At 38.8% G+C, this 17715-nt stretch overlaps 1 protein-coding gene across 8 annotated transcripts in view; it reads left to right on the forward strand.

Moving 5' to 3' along the window:
• stxbp5b (syntaxin binding protein 5b (tomosyn)) overlaps positions 1–10190 on the forward strand; it is a 29040-nt gene extending 18850 nt beyond the window's left edge. The window contains exons 18-29 of one of the 8 annotated variants that reach the window (XM_058398927.1): positions 516–667; positions 3134–3217; positions 3363–3425; positions 3645–3710; positions 3804–3851; positions 4648–4695; positions 7324–7563; positions 7752–8109; positions 8265–8430; positions 8549–8660; positions 9255–9475; positions 9610–10190. In XM_058398927.1, the coding sequence (XP_058254910.1) occupies positions 516–667; positions 3134–3217; positions 3363–3425; positions 3645–3710; positions 3804–3851; positions 4648–4695; positions 7324–7563; positions 7752–8109; positions 8265–8430; positions 8549–8660; positions 9255–9475; positions 9610–9651 (1600 nt within the window). In that variant the 3' untranslated portion in view covers positions 9652–10190. Of the gene's footprint in view, positions 1–515; positions 668–3133; positions 3218–3362; positions 3426–3644; positions 3711–3803; positions 3852–4647; positions 4696–4886; positions 5001–7323; positions 7564–7751; positions 8110–8264; positions 8431–8548; positions 8661–9254; positions 9476–9609 lie in introns of all 8 variants that reach the window. The other 7 variants (XM_058398919.1, XM_058398921.1, XM_058398920.1 and 4 more) reach the window with 7 other exon arrangements.
• Positions 10191–17715: the final 7525 nt, after the last annotated feature.

The raw sequence follows: 17715 nt of genomic DNA on the forward strand, positions 1-17715 counted from the left end.
AATTTCCAGCCTAAATTATCTACTGTTTTTTAAAAAAGTAAAAGGTAAATGCCTAAAAATGTTAAATTCTACTGAGAATATGTAACATTTTAACACAGTAGATTAATCATTCTGCAGTAATTCACACATCAGATATGCAGAATATTTTAGACATTATTGTTTGACAATGCCCCAACCAAAAGGACATCTCTGCAAATTTCTACAAGCTTTTGCATCTCATGTTGTATAAAATATTTCCGATCACTGTGTGGTTTAGTCATCTTTGCATGTCCAGGAAATCCAGGAAATGTTTAAATACTTCCCCTTACAAATCATTGGCCCTTAAGAAGATTATCTAAACGATCAGCTATTAAATCAGCTATTACAGATATTGCTATTGCTGCTGTAAAGCTGCTATATTATTACTTTATACAGAAAGCCATGATTTTGGCTTGAAGGGTTATTTTATACATCATATGTTCAGAATATATCATTTGTGAATGTTAACTCTTATATACCTTTCTCTTACCGCACAGAGTGGTTTTTGGTAATGGGAACGGCCTGGTGGTGGTGGATTATCTTCAGAAGACTCTGCTGCTCAATGTGAGCACAGCAGAACTGTACGGCTCGTCTGATCCCCACCAGAGACAGCCACGCTCACCCCGCAAAGCCAGACAGCCCTCTGGAGGTGAGCAGTGAGCATGCCTAATAATCAAGCTCACTGGGTAAGTGAGCAGCATCAGTTTCTGTCTTGATGGCTATTAGGGAGTGCAATTGGCTTGGCTGAAAGGCAAGAGTGGCTGTACTCCATGACCCTAACACTAAGACTTACAGAACCAGTACAAATAGTGAGAGCATGCTCAAGTCATCACTCTCGTGGTTTTAGGTCTTTATGTGTTGTCTTTTTTTTGTCTCTTTCTATTTTTGCATTTAAATGTTTTTCTTACTATTCTATGCATGTTCAATGTCCTGAGAAACCACAATAGCCTAGTAATGGTTGTACATTATACTGGAGTACTTTACCTGCTTAGAGTCCTATGGATTTTTTATTTGGATAGGTGATTTTCACTGTTTACATTCTTCTGCATCAAATTTTATTAACTGAATTACATCTCTTTAAATTTTCAGTAGTGGATGTAGTACCATTGTGGATGCAATGAAAACAAATACAAAAACTTGCACCCCAACTGAGTGCAGTAACTACAGTCCTAAATTTGAACAATACTGTTTCTCATTTCCTTCGTGTTTTTCTTTTTTTTAACATTTTGTAGGCTTTTTAACATATATGATCAACAACAAAACCACTAAGCATTGAACATACACACATGCAGTTTAGCTCTGCACTAAAATGTAAGAAAATATAATTAATTTTTTGATCTCTTGTTGTCCAACACTTCAGCCTGATACATATTTCAACTACAGTAGCATATACAAAACGTATATGCTACTGCAACAGTCATCCTGCAGGTACTTCAGTATAAGTTCAAAAATCTAACAAGTAGTGTGTGCCCTCTATGGAGTAGACAGTTGGAAACTAAGATCAAGAGGGATGTTAGTCAGCTGACAGAGGTGTCATGAGAGATAAATCCTCTTGTCCTGGGTGTATAAGAAGTGTGACAAGATGTCCATAGGTGAGGCTCTAGAGACTGCCTAACAAAGACTCATAGCTCTTGCTGCTAGGCTGAAGAGTTACACCAAAGAAGCAGAGGTCAATAGAATAAATGTTCTGTACTTCTAAAGGTATATCTTGGGTGTACTTCCAGTTGCAAGGGAGTAACAAGAGCTGAGACTGAGCCAAACTGGCATCCAGGCATCAACACAAAGGCAGATATCCAACAATGAGTCTCAGGCATGAAGAGCTGGACAGCACCAGGACCTGACATGATCCACACCTACTGACTGAAGACATTAACAGAGCTCCTTGATGAATGAGTTGCTAACAATAGGCACTCGCCCAGACTGGCTAACACAGGATGAGCGGCTAAGAAAGTGCTTCAGGCAGAAGATGACAGAAATTGATGACGAGGAAGAGAAAATATTGTGGAAGATCAAGCTCCTCCATGGGGATGTATCATTGGCAGATAGAGCAGGTGGCTGACATCAAGAAATCCTACCATAGGCTAGAAAAGGTCGGCCCAAAGGAAGGCACAGAGGCTCTGATCATGGCAGCAGAAGAACATGCCCTAAGCACCAAATCCATAGGGGGAGAAATCTTTCACAGTCGACAGTACCCAATATACAGGCTGTGCAAAGACACCCCTGAAATAGTAACTACATATAGTAGGAGGGTGTGAGATGCAAGCTGTGACAGCATATATCGAGAGGAATAATCAAGTGGCTGGGATAGTGTATAGAATATCTCTGCCAAGTATGGTTTAGAAGTCTCTGGTGTGTGTCCCATTGGGACACACACCAGAAAGGGGTTGAGAACAATAGAGCTAAAATTCTGTAGGACTTCAAGTTCCAGACTGACACACAGCTGCTGGCCTACCGCCCAGACATAGTGTGGTTGACAAGGAGCAGAAGACAGCGGTTGTGATAGATGTGGCAATCCCAACTGACAGCAACAACAGGAAGGGGAAGCATGAGAAGAATAAGAAGTATCAGCGGCTGAAGGAACAATTTGAACACGTGTGGAAGGTGAAGACCAAAGTGGTCCCAGTGGTAATAGTAGGATTAGGGACTGTGACCCCCAAACTGGGCGAGTAGCTTCAGCAGGTTTTAGATAAAAGACCTGAGGTCTGTATCAAAAAGAGGTGTAGTTACAGGAACAATTAAAATAATGTCTGTTTATGTAAACTTCCAGGCCTCTTGCAGAGGACCTGAGCTTGAGAACGTTTCATAGCTGTTTGATAGGGTTATATCTGGGAATTGGCCAAGACTAACCTTGTCTTGTATAGAGAACTTAGCATAGTTCTGGGTAGTTGGACATTTATATATAAGATTTAAAATGTAAATATTTCAATTTCTGAATCCATAGGATCCTACCTGCGGGGATTTGAATACTAGTAGAGCATGTGTTGTACTCACACAATTCTGCATTATGCCTTTAGGCTGTTGGTCACTCAGGACATTTTTTGTCTGTTCCTTCACTTTTCTTTGGTTTCTTTGCCTCACCTTTGCACTGTTCGTCTCTCTTTCTGGTTTTGAAAAGACAATCTACATAGGAAGTCTTGCATGTCCGGCCTCTCTAACTTTTATTCAGAATCTGTGAAAAAACTGCGCTCTTCTTATCTCAGTAAGTCATCTGTCATCATTCACCTATCATTCTGCTCTCTGGTGGCTGCCTCTGTTATTGGGCTAGTTTTTTTTTTATTTAAGGCGTCATTACTAAGACATTTACCTGTCTAGCGTTAGTTTTTTAATGCCTTTGTGATCGATAGGTCTCTGTGATGGCCACGATGGTTCTACTGCCTTAGAAGATCGGTGCAAATCTCCTACATCAGGTAGTCAAAATTTATTTCCTTGCCAAATATGCATTTCAGGGCTATTATTTATTCATATATTTTTTTATTATTATTCTCGAGCCTGTACAGGTATAACATATATTCTGGTGTTTGGAACATATTGTAGCTAATGTGCTGAACAGAACAATTCTTAGCTGATAGACAGCAGCATGATCCATCATTGGACAATGGCATATATTTATATGAAATATGTTGTAGGCTGCATAAGCTCTGACTCCCCCTGCCATTCTGATGATGACAGCAAACAAAATTTCTTTGAAAAGGGTATGGTATTGTCATTTTCCCTGTTATTAACCATGTTTTGTACTGATAATACTGTAGATACACCTTACTGACATGTTTTTAAACATTTTGCAGTGAAGTTGAAAAGCAGACTGTTATCAAAGAGTGTTGCCAATGACTTTGGTACTGTATGAGGTTTTTTTGTTGTTTCTTTCCACTAATGCACTGGTGCTTTAAGCTTGAATGGCTCATCAGAGTGACATTTGTGCTTAACAATTACTCTTGAGTGCAATTAGTAGATCAATGAATAAAAAAAATAATAGATTTCTGTGGAATACTTACAGAATTGAGACTATATTCATGTGCACGATATTTTGATGACACTCTTCTGGCTTCTGAGAAACACCTAATCATTCCTTTGTTGTAGCTAACATTCAATCATGGATAGCTGGGTTGAGAACGCTGATGCTTTAACTAACTGTGTTATGCTTCCTGTTTGTTTTTCTTGACTAAACCTGTTTAACATTACAGGCTAAATGATGTACTGCAAGGGTAACACACGTGCATACAAGATTTATATACTGCTGAACACACTTTCTCTACTGGAATCTCACAAATCAATAACTGAATTGAATTTCTCTCAAAGTCTAATGAGGCATCTGATGTTCTGCTTGGATGGTGCTGGTCCTCACTTTAACTAACCCCTTCATGCATGGTGTAATGACAAAATGGGACTAAATCTATAATGAACGAATGTTAATCTCTTCAAGGCTACAGTTGAGTTCATAGCCGGCTTTAATGGTCCGACTCTGCATCATGATCTATTCTGTTTCAATCAGTTTCTGAATCACCTATTTTTCTGAAGCTAAATGGAGGAAGACACAAAATGACTTTTTTTTTTTTTCTTTCTCAACCTAACGAGAAATTATATTTTATAGACACCTACTTTTGTTGAGAACTATTATGTTTTTTTTTCCAGCTAAGATGTCATGGAAATTTAGCTTGGCTGCTGATCAGAAACAAGATGGTAAGCCTGAACTTTTGCTGTGTATGTGTGCGTCTTATCTAAATATATCATGTATTTGTTAAGGAAGCAATTGTATTTAAAAAGGTGCTGATTGTGAGTGAATGAGGCTTAGTGTTTTGTGTGCCAGTCTGTGTGTGAGATCATCAGTGTCACTCTGTTGCTTCTTTGATTCTTTACACTACGTATGAAAGGGACTATACAGCGGCAGTGCTCTCTCCCTAATAAGAAACGTGTGTGTAATGAAATGGAGGACGTGTCCAGAAGACATCTATCTATTCGCAGGACCCACTCTGTGCCTGATTCCAGTGAGTGGTCCTGATCTGGCCTTGCAGTGCCTGAGCCAGTGTGACTGCCTGTACTAACTTTTTTCCTCCTTTGGGATCTGCTGTGTTGGCTTGAAATATGCTCACTAACTTGGGTTTATTATGGATGGAACAGAAGACATTTAGATTTTTCCACTTACAACCAGGGCAATACTGGACAGATTACAGAATAAGGCAATGAAAAATATATGCCCACTATACATGTTTCAGTATTCAATTCAATGTTGCATTTCTGTTGTTGATGTTATTAAAGGGAAAAATCCACCAGCACACACTTTAAATATGTCTTTATTAAATTATTTGTGATGTGCTTGGCATTTCTGATTATGTTTTAATTTTTTTTTATATTCCTGTGAGAGGTTAGCAGTTGAGTGCCTTGCTCACATCACAGGGAGACATTGCTATTGCTGTTACAGTGTTAATAGTTTTGTATTTTTGTAAACATAATTGATAACTGTCAGATTTTTTGCAAAAAAAAAGCAAGTGCTTCTTTTAATAAGAAATCCAATGTAGAAGTAGTAGAGACAGGGACTTCTAGACCCAGAATACAACGCGGATACTAAGGTATGTGGACACCTGGCCATCACGCTCATAAGTGCCTATTCGAACAATATTGGCGTTAACATAGATTTAGACCCCCTTTGCCCCTTTCCACTAGATTTTAGAGCATGGTCAAACATTGAAGTCAAGCTTGGTGAGCATGCAGTGTTATCCACTGGAGTTTTTCCACACTAACCTTGCAAACCATGTCTAAATAGACCTTGCTTTGTATAAAAGAGCATTGTCATGCTGGAACAGGTTTGGGCCCTTTATATTCAGTGAAGGGAAATCAGTGATGCAGCATAAAAACACATTCTAGACCGGGGGGGGTGTCCAGACATTGGAAAGATTCATTCCAACCAAGCAGAAGCCATACCTGAGTCTTTTGAAATCCAATATTAAGCAGGTGGAATCAGGTTTGGCCTCTGCTTCATAGGGATGCTTCTGCTTCTAGACCTGCTGGACATGAAAGATGTTAAAAACAAAAGACATCAGAATGTATTCATATAGTCAATATAATAAATAATCTGTGTCATTGACGATCAGATGTTGATTGTAAATATTTAATATGCAAGCCATTTCAGGGTGGATTTTTCCTTCATGATTATGTGACTCATATCAATGATTGTATTTCATTCCTAATTGGTTTGGTGAGACTAACCTTGGTCTGGTTTCTCAGAAGTGTTAAAGCATATCATTGTAAGCAGAGTGTTGTCCATCTTAACTCTTAGCTATAGTTGTATTCTGCATAATTTAAGAGCCCTTTGTGTTCAGTCTACACCACGTGCCTTCCTTAAGATCTCTGGGCAACTGTGTCAGTGGGAGTTGTCAAAGTCACTTAAAGATGTGACTTTAGACAATGGGACAGTGAATAAAATGCATATTTGTGTTTCCCAGGTTGGTTTAATGACTATAATTACAGTACAGACACTTTACTCAGCAGGTACAGGCCATATAATCAAAACATCGTTGTAGATCGTGAACGTAATTAGAAGGTGGGAGAGTAATATGAATGGTTTTCTGTGACGTTTATGCTTCAATTTGCAAATACTTCAGCAGTATGGATTGATTACAGGCATGAGCTGAGGTAGATTAAAGAATTAAAAACAAATTTTAAATCACGGTTATAACAGAATTAGTACCTGTTCAGTGACACCTGTGTGAACAAAAAACACTTTAGAAATTCTGTCAGTGTGAATTGCCCTTAAAACACTGTTGGGAAACCAGGCCCCTGGTCTTTTCAGGATCGGTTCACATTTAAATGAAGTAATGTAATGTACTGCTAAATCTTTACACCATTCTAGTTTTTGGATTATGAGAGATCTGTCTGGTATTTTTATGTGCCTGTTCGTGTCTCACACACTGGCTTTACTGCAAGGATGTGATGCTAATGTGAAAATCGTTGTCACAATTATGACTAGAAAAGTAAATGTGGGGTTTTTCCTTGTAATTACACTGAAGATATATTTAGCTGTCCCCTTTAGTTTCACATGCTAACTAACTTGCTAAGTGTTTCATGTGCAGTACAAAACCAAAGCAAAGAATTCTGTGCTTCACAGTAATTATTATTAATCCTCATGGTTTCTCAGGCAATTGCTCACAATGCATAAATTCACTTCGAAATTTACTGCAACTGCTGTTTTTTCTTCCCTCAGCTTCAGATTACCATAAAGTTTTTTTGGAATCTCATGTTTATATTCAACAGCCCCATGTTCTCCTTCTGCCTCTCTTTTTTTTTGTATCTAATTGATCGCCACGCCGACAGATGCCAAGGACAACTCCTTTAGCCGCTCACGCAGCTCCAGCATGACCAGTATTGACAAAGAGTCACGCGAGGTCATCTCTTCTTTGCATTTTTGCGACTCCCTGTCCAGGAAGAGTGATGTGGCAGCATCCCCCAGCCTTTGGGTGGGCACCTCTGTGGGCACTATGCTGGCTATCACCTTCAATGTGCCCTCCACCCCTGAGCAGAGGCTGCAACAGACAGTAGGCGTCTCCTTCTCTGGTAAGAGGACGCAAAAAAACGAATATATCATTTATAGAGGCATGCCCGAGGTTTGACTGTGCAATTTGTATTAACTTTGTATTTTAAAAAAAAAATGCAAATATTTTGTATATATAATATTAATGTATTGAACAGCAAAGAAACTAAAATGTTATGTGTGTGTTTGTCATGTCTATGGTTTCCCCCAGGCTCAGTAATTCGGTTGAAAGGAGGCATTTTGCACATGGCATTAATGGACTCAAGTGGCTCTCTACAGCCTCCTGCCTCTGAGTGCTGGTATGACCTCAACGCCCCTGAGGAGGAGAGGGAAAAGACGCGGCGGCGCCGGCCTGCCTCACCCCCTTCTTCTATGGAGAACCAAGACACCCACTATGTTGTGGTCTGTTCTGAGAAACAGGCCAAAGTAGTGGCCCTGCCCTCACAGAACTGTGTCTTTGAACACAACATCACTGAGACCTCTTACGTGCTGAGGGCCGACGTTGTGGTCATGCCTGCTGGAATCTGCATCGCCTGCTTCTGTGCCAACGGGCACATCATGACTCTGAGGTATGCATGTGGCTCTGCTGCTGCCTGCGGTAATGTTAAAAACTTTTCCTCTTTGTAATCAGGCTGCCAAACAGAATTATGGTGCATTAGCTCTGGCACTGTGAAATCTCAGCTTTTTTTCGTTTGCTATATTCATCCACATTTCTCTGTGTCAGTTTGCCCAGTCTGCGGCCGCTACTAGATGTGAACTATTTGCCTCTGACGGACATGCGGATAGCCCGAACGTTCTGCTTCTCCAACCAGGGCCAGGCTCTGTATCTCACCTCCCCTACAGAGATCCAGAGAATCACCTACAGTCAGGAAACCTGCGACAACTTACAGGTCAGACATCCCTACTCACTCACTCTGTGTGTGTAAGATTTATGTACAACCCTTATCAATCTTGTAGTTTGTAGGCAAGATTAATGTACATAATTGATACTCATGTTGATGTTTACAGGAAATGCTGGGAGAGCTGTTCACTCCAGTTGAGACACCAGAGGCTCCTAACAAAGGCTTTTTTAAAGGTCTTTTTGGAGGTGGGGCCCAATCGCTGGATAGAGAGGATCTTTGTAAGTATCAGAACACTTAGTGGCGTTATATCCAAGTGCGGTGGTGACTCTGTGGTCCAAGGAGAACACAACCAGTTACCAATTAGAGTTAATACCATGCTATTCTGATGCTTCCTTTGAGATGATACATGCTTAAAATAAACATTTACCTTTATTTATTTTGCAAACACTCTTACCCAAAACTGTTAAAGGCACAGCTATTAAAAACGGCTAGTGAATCTGCAAAGAATCAGAACCAGTACAAAGACCATAAGTAATGAGGACAATTAGAGCAGAATTATTTTTTAATGCATGCCTTCTGAAGATATATTTGTTCTCTAAATAGATGCTGGTGGAATTGACTTGATAAAAATAAAAAATATTCTCAATCAGAAATAAAACTGGTAACACAAAATCCTTCACAGTTATTATTTTTAATCTGTGCATTAGGAAACACCCACATCGGATTACATAATGTTTCCATTTTAAAACATGAAATTGTTGCTGAAAGTTAACAAGTCCCCAGCTCCTGCACCAGCATCATGTCAGATCACTGGGCACTCGTTCTAAATATTTATCATTACCCTTGTTTGTCCTTGATCCTTGTGTTCACAGTTGGAGAATTGTCAGCAGGGAAGGCATCACGCAGCCTTGCCCAGCACATTCCAGGACCAGGTAGCATGGAGGGAATGAAGGGGGCAGCATCGGGAGTGGTGGGTGAGCTGGCACGGGCCCGGATAGCGCTAGATGAGAGAGGACAGAAGCTCGGTGAGCTGGAGGAGAGGACGGCAGCCATGATGGCCAGCGCAGACTCCTTTTCCAAGCATGCACACGATGTGAGTTCATTGCTAGCATGCACAAATGACACCAGAATGTTGCAATGATTATTGAGATTTAGAAGATGATGATTATGATGATGATGAGACTAAAAAACCTTTATTTTTTATTTTTATTTTTTTCTGCCCCTCAGGTGATGTTGAAGTACAAGGATAAAAAGTGGTATCAGCTCTGATGACCATGCAGAGAGTCAGGGGGTCCTTCGTCTCGGGGCTGCACATCGATCCCTACTCTTCTCCCTCTCTTCCTCCTCTTCCATTCTCTCACAAAAGTAAAGGTCATGTCTGCCATTCTCAAGGTCAACGCCACAGAGTGTCTGCTACAGGTTGAGCTGTGGGGCTAAACAGAGAGTGAGAATGGAAGAAGCAGGAAGGGGGGAAAGAATGCCAGCAAAAAAAAAAACCTTCCATGTCTGTAGATGGAATGTGAGAGGGTGAGCACTCTTTCCTGTCACAAAGATGCTCCTTTCTGTAACAGGATAGAGGACTCAACATGAGTTCTGGCCATGTCAACTTGCTCTCATTATCATCTGTGCTGTCATTTCGTCACTGCCATCCTAATCATAAAAAACAAAAACAAACAAAAAAAGCAGAAAAAAGATTGTGGTTATTTCTATAAATGAATGGGGTGAGAGTAGTTGAGCACAGTAAATGTTATGCCCATAGCATTGCCTGGTGTAATGCCTTCTGATTACATGGATCTAAATAAAAAGCATGTCTAGTGACTTAGAAACCTAGCATTTTACTACTTTTTGTTTCTTTTTTTTTCTTTTCACACGGACTGAAGGCTAGAGGTGTGATGAAGTGTCATTAATTTCATCTCTAAAGGGCTGGTAATGTGCCGGAACAACCATATAGCATGTGATAATTTCTGCCAGATCATGGACTGACCAGTGCAAAGTAGAATCATGCCAGTGTTTTGTTTCGGTCCATGTTTCATAAAGGACATGTTGGTTTACACTGATCAGATCCCTGGAAATCCATTAAAAGCTTTTGGTTTAGACTCACACCATGTGCACTCAAACAAATATTAGGGTAAATGAACTGAGCATGATCTAATCATCTGCTGAATATATGTAGTTTATGAGCGGTTGCATATCATATACTGGAGACCTATATCCTGGAGCATGTGTACTATTTTTGTCCATGTGGCAAAACTTGATTTAAGACTTGACACAAGTGTAAGGCATGACTTACAGTATGTGCCTTGTGATGACTGATGTAGTAGATTTCCTCACTAACTGGTGGGAACTCAAGAATGTTCTGTGGATACTTTGTGGAGTCTTGCTGCTCCTCCCATTTTTCCCCATGATGCTTCAGCTTCTCTGCTGTGTGACCCCTAAGGAGCCCCCGTAGAGCTGCAGTGAAACTGCTATACAGGCCTGGTTCCATTCAGCAGTCCTCAGGTGGAGGAAAGATATGTTTCTCTTCTATTCGTCTCCATCCCCCACCCCAGAGTAACTTGAGAAATGCATGAGATCAATCCAGCTCAGAGAACCGAATACAGCCATCTTTGTGTTTGCTGCAAAGGAAGTGACCGAGCACCACTAAGCAACTCCATGCTGTTGGTCAGCATTTCCCCAATCTGTACCTGAGCGGGGTTTCTCTTTTGCCTTTGCTTCTCATGCAAATATGCTAACCTCGATCTATGTGTATATCTGTGTCTTTGTGAACATACATATATGCAGGAATATGTGTGTGCTCACATATGGTTCTAGAAATGCCATAGCACCTGATTATTATTTTAAAGTTTTTTTGTTATGCATGTGCCGAGTCTTTTTTTTTTTTTTTTTTTTTTCTTTATTTCGATTTGTGAGGTGCAAGAAATTGCTGCTACTTGTTTATTTAGGAGCATTTTTTTGTTCTTTATGTACCAATGAAGGATAATGCTTTCTGTTCTTTTTCCAAATTGCTGCCAAATGTTGTAAATAGTTGGACATCTGAAGACAAATTTGAGAGTGCTAGCACAAAGCAACTGGGGATGGCTGCCATGTTCTTGCCTGACACCAAAGAGTTGTTTAGCTAGCATCTGATCGTCCAAACCGAGTGGGTCTGACCTGCTGTGAGGCTTGTTATAGAGGATCTGAGAGAATGGTGTCATGACCTCCCTAGTAATACCATGAGCCACTCCTTTGCTTGCCGTGACATTTGTGTAAATACCTACCAAAATGGAGAATTTTCAGCGTTGAGCGAACTGAAAACAAATTACGCTACTGTGCTTCATATTCTTTTTTTTGTATAAGCAGTTGTGTGGTTTTGCACTATATGTTTTGTATTATAATGACATGAAAGTCATTTTATTGATATTTTTGTAGTTTGTATTGTAACTATTTTTTGGCATTTGTTTCTTTTAGAAGGACCAAAACATGAGTAAGCAAGATGCTGAGATTACGTGTTAATGGCAAGCTTCAAGGAGTGTCTTTAACTCTCAGATCTGTCTTCATTGTCAGTTTAATGATATAATATATTTATATATTTGGAAAATATATATACTTTTAATTTCAGATATTTACAAATAAATACTTTTAGTATATTATTTAAAGAGAATGGTGCATTTTAAGATAATTGGTTGTATATATTCTCCCTGAATATCAAATATCAAATTGAAACACTTGAAGGTGAACCAACCGCTTGATGATCTGTAGATGGAGGAGCTGCTTCAGCCTTGAAGCCCCAGGCGTCTGAGACTATGGGCCATTTCTGTATACTGTGTGTCCTACAAGTTTTCTTGCACAAAAAAGCCAGCATGATACTTAGTGTTTACAAATTTGAAACATTCATAATATATACCCTTTAGAGAAAGTCTAATTTCTGAATCATGTTAGACAAGAACAGATCCCATGTATCTTTTGTTTCTCGGTCAGGCATGGAGGAACATATTTAATGTGTGGTGTTACATTTTGAATTGTTCAACGTGAGCATAATCAGCCAATACAGTACTCCTTAAAGCCCATGCTCTTCTGTTTTCTGGGGAGAGGGTCTGTTTTCTTAATTGCCATGTTTGAAAGTTTCTGTGGGGTGCAGTTTTCCTCATTATAGCAAAGTTATTGTACAGTTTTATTAAGCAAAATTTCACATGGATGTTTCTCTTAATATGCTGCCACCTACAGTCTAGGAAATATGTTGATTATACATAACTGTGGATTGGAAAATAAATGTAAAGCAAACATTTGTTGAGGTTTCTTTTGTCTTACAGAGTTTGTGTATTTCAGTGAAACATTCACCCACTATGCTAGAGTACACCTGAAGCAATGGTTGTTGTTGTTTTCAATGGCACTATAATATATAATCCACACAGAGCTCATGATAAATAAGCATGTACACAAAATTTCAAGTGGGTTATAAGGTCAATGTACAAAAATGATAAAATGAATGCTTTCCACGGTCAGAAAAGATTTCAAGAGAAATCCAATATGGCAGCTCATCCCTTTTGAGCAACCAGATGCATGTTTTAATTTTCCAGCTATTTGTGTTTGTAATGAAAGCTTGCATAGATACATTAACATTTGAAAACAAGAAAACACTTGGCTGAGTATTTTTCAGAAACCCTGCCAACTGTGAGGTTATTTGCAGTTGCAAAGGAATCATAGACTATAGTCATTTACATTTACATTTCTGGCATTTGGCAGACGCTCTTATCCAGAGCGACATACAAAAGTCTCTATCAATGAATGTATTAACACTGGTTCAATAAGTTACAGACTTAGGATACTAAAATTGAGTTGGTGGTTTGTTTGTTTTTTTAAGCATATAACAATACATAAAAACAGGGAAAAGTAAGAGCTAGTTTTAAGTGCTTCAGGAAAAGGTAGGTCTTCAGATGTGGTTTGAAGGTCAGTGACTTGGCTGTATGGACATCTAGGGGAAGTTTATTCCACCACCTCGGTGCCAGAACAGAACAGAGTCTTGATGTATACCTACCTCTTACCCTGAGAGATGGTGGGACCAGTCAAGCAGTCCTAGTGGATCGGAGGGAGCGAGGTGCAGTGCGAGGAGTAATAAGATCTGTGAGGTAAGACAGTGCTGGTCCATTCTTGGCTTTGTAGGCAAGTATCAGTGTTTTGAATTTGATGTGTGCAGCTACCAGAAGCCAGTGGAGGGAACGCAGCAGTGGGGTGGTGTGGGAGAACTTAGGCAGGTTGAAAACAAGCCGTGCAGCTGCATTTTGGATCATTTGCAGTGGATGAATTGCATTCAGAGGAAGACCAGCCAGTAAAGAGTTGCAGTTGTCCAGTCTCAAAATGACCAGAGACTGAACAAGCACTTGAGTAGCCTGTGTGAATAGAAATGGCTGAATCCTTCTGATGTTGTACAGAAGAAACCGACATGAGTGTGTCACATTAGCAATATGGGAGGAAAAGAACAGTTGATTGTCCATGGTTACCCCAAGGTTGCGAGCAGTGGCTGAAAACAATTACTGAGGCTTGTGGGACACCAGTAGAGAGTCTGCGTGAAGCAGATGTCAATCCCTTCCATGTTACCTAATATGAGCGACCATCTAGGTATGAAGCAAACCATTCCCATGCAGTTCCACAAATTCCAAGACTCCTGAGGGTGGACATTCACTTCTTGCACCTGAGGTCTCTGAGATGTGTGGCTGGCAATGCTCTTATCATTATGAGATATTTACATCCTTTCACCTGCATGCTGAGGAATCTATCATCCAACCAATTTTCAGTTTAATCTCCTTAACCGTAGATTCAAAATTGGTGAATCCCTGGACTTCAAGTCTGATTAGCAAGACTCTTTTTTTTATGCACATCAACTGGTTAAGAGTCCACAACCCCGATAACTAGAAAATGACATGTACAATGGGCTCTGCCCCCAGGGCCTACAAAATATATCCCGTCTGTCCTCCCTGCATATGCAAAATGCATTACAGATCCACTTGACGCATAGCATGGTCTTTCTGGCCTGAAGATCACAGGCATGACAGCCTATGGCATGAGGTAACTGGTTCTGGCCCACTCAAGCCCAAGCATCAGCCAGCAGCCTGGCTCAGTGCTCAAGCCTTGAGGCAAGATATCTTTTGCTCTTGCCAAGAAACCCATCAATTCCTCCCCTTTTGACCCCTAGTAAAAAGTAATTGGTGACCTCATGGGTTTCCCAGAGGCCAGCCAATTAGATCATTTTCATTCCTGCAAAAAAGGGTGCAAAAATCAGTCAGTGGGTTCACCCCTTCCCCTGCCATGAGTACCTTCCCTTTGTTCACCAGACCAACAGCACTGTTCCCAAAAACACACAGGGGTTTTAATGTAAAAAATCAGCTCACAGAGCATCTCAATGTTTCGCCGCTAGATGGCTGCCATTCACTCTGAATGTGACTTCTCTGTCTGAATTATCAGCCTCCAGCTGGACAGCTTTCAGGCCACAAATAAGCAAGGCAAGCTACATCAACTCTCAAGTGGGTGGTCCAAACAATAACAACGGAGTATAAATTTCTGTGTACCATGAAGTCATTATTATGGAAGCCCGTTTCCGCCACTTAAGAAAAAGAAATAGGTTCTTGCGACTTTTTATCTCGCAATTCTGACTTTTTATCTCAGAATTGTGAGCTATAAACTCGCAACTCTGCCTTTTTTCTCAGAATGGCTGGCTCTACTTGTGCTAAAAAGTGTCAATATGCTTACTGTAATTGTGAAAAATATATATAACATTAAGATTCCTCAATTTCCACTTTTGAGTTTATTGACAGGTTGGAAGTGACCCTATTAAGCCCAAATATGCTTTCTATGTTGTCTTACAGATGTCTGAATAACGTCTTAGTACACTGCATATTAAAGGGGTCATTAAATGCATTTTATATCTTTACATTATGGCTCCCAATCAAAAAAAAGTGTCCCCCTCTGTGGTACAGAGTCATTAACAGTTGCATACATAAAAAGAGCTGCTTCATCGCAGACAAATAATAGCAGACATTTGAAAGTGTTCCTCCCTACAAAGTAGAATTGTATATTAACTGATTAGATCAATATTTTATTTACAAATCTGGCATCGCATTATTATTCCGAAAGGTAGCAGTAAAAAAAAAAAAAAGAAAATATGACGTGACTGATGAAATATTATCAGGGAAAATTATTCTCAAGTCAGTATACTGTAATATCTATCATCAGGCAATGATTTATCTTTTTTTTTTTTACCGGACCACAGAGGTACTTCACTGGGGCTTGGCAGTACATCAACAGAACGCATTGCATGATTTGCATGTTAAGGGGCATGCAGAGGAAAATTGTTATATCATGAACGGGGTTATATCAAATTCTGGCATTTCAAAAAGGTGGCTAACACAAAATTCCTATTTCGAACTGAGATGTGAACTGTGCAACTCTTTAGTTTATTGCGAGTTTATATCTCACAATTCTGAGATAAAAAGTCAGAATTGCGAGTTTATATCACGTAATTCTGAGATAAAAAGTCAGAATTGCGAGTTTATATCACGTAATTCTGAGATAAAAAGTCAGAATTGCGAGTTTATATCACGTAATTCTGAGATAAAAAGTCAGAATTGCGAGTTTATATCTCACAATTCTGAGATAAAAAGTCAGAATTGCGAGTTTATATCTCACAATTCTGAGATAAAAAGTCAGAATTGCAAGTTTATATCACAATTCTGAGATAAAAAGTCAGAATTGCAAGTTTATATCTCACAATTCTGAGATAAAAAGTCAGAATTGCAAGTTTATATCTCACAATTCTGAGATAAAAAGTCAGAATTGCGAGTTTATATCACGTAATTCTGAGATAAAAAGTCAGAATTGCAAGTTTATATTTCACAATTCTGAGATAAAAAGTCAGAATTGCAAGTTTATATCTCACAATTCTGAGATAAAAAGTCAGAATTGCGAGTTTATATCACGTAATTCTGAGATAAAAAGTCAGAATTGCAAGTTTATATCGTAATTCTGAGATAAAAAGTCAGAATTGCAAGTTTATATTTCACAATTCTGAGATAAAAAGTCAGAATTGCAAGTTTATATCTCACAATTCTGAGATAAAAAGTCAGAATTGCGAGTTTATATCACGTAATTCTGAGATAAAAAGTCAGAATTGCGAGTTTATATCTCATAATTCTGAGATAAAAAGTCAGAAGTGCGAGTTTATATCACGTAATTCTGAGATAAAAAGTCAGAATTGCAAGTTTATATCTCACAATTCTGAGATAAAAAGTCAGAATTGCGAGTTTATATCACGTAATTCTGAGATAAAAAGTCAGAATTGCGAGTTTATATCACGTAATTCTGAGATAAAAAGTCAGAATTGCGAGTTTATATCACGTAATTCTGAGATAAAAAGTCAGAATTGCGAGTTTATATCGTAATTCTGAGATAAAAAGTCAGAATTGCGAGTTTATATCACGTAATTCTGAGATAAAAAGTCAGAATTGCGAGTTTATATCACGTAATTCTGAGATAAAAAGTCAGAATTGCGAGTTTATATCAATTCTGAGATAAAAAGTCAGAATTGCAAGTTTATATCTCACAATTCTGAGATAAAAAGTCAGAATTGCAAGTTTATATCTCACAATTCTGAGATAAAAAGTCAGAATTGCGAGTTTATATCACGTAATTCTGAGATAAAAAGTCAGAATTGCAAGTTTATATCACGTAATTCTGAGATAAAAAGTCAGAATTGCAAGTTTATATCGTAATTCTGAGATAAAAAGTCAGAATTGCAAGTTTATATTTCACAATTCTGAGATAAAAAGTCAGAATTGCAAGTTTATATCTCACAATTCTGAGATAAAAAGTCAGAATTGCGAGTTTATATCACGTAATTCTGAGATAAAAAGTCAGAATTGCGAGTTTATATCTCATAATTCTGAGATAAAAAGTCAGAAGTGCGAGTTTATATCACGTAATTCTGAGATAAAAAGTCAGAATTGCAAGTTTATATCTCACAATTCTGAGATAAAAAGTCAGAATTGCGAGTTTATATCACGTAATTCTGAGATAAAAAGTCAGAATTGCGAGTTTATATCACGTAATTCTGAGATAAAAAGTCAGAATTGCGAGTTTATATCACGTAATTCTGAGATAAAAAGTCAGAATTGCGAGTTTATATCACGTAATTCTGAGATAAAAAGTCAGAATTGCGAGTTTATATCACGTAATTCTGAGATAAAAAGTCAGAATTGCAAGTTTATATCACGTAATTCTGAGATAAAAAGTCAGAATTGCAAGTTTATATTTCACAATTCTGAGATAAAAAGTCAGAATTGCAAGTTTATATCTCACAATTCT

Source organism: Hemibagrus wyckioides, linkage group LG09 (assembly GCF_019097595.1).
Source record: "Hemibagrus wyckioides isolate EC202008001 linkage group LG09, SWU_Hwy_1.0, whole genome shotgun sequence".
NCBI classification, from domain to species: Eukaryota; Metazoa; Chordata; class Actinopteri; order Siluriformes; family Bagridae; genus Hemibagrus; species Hemibagrus wyckioides.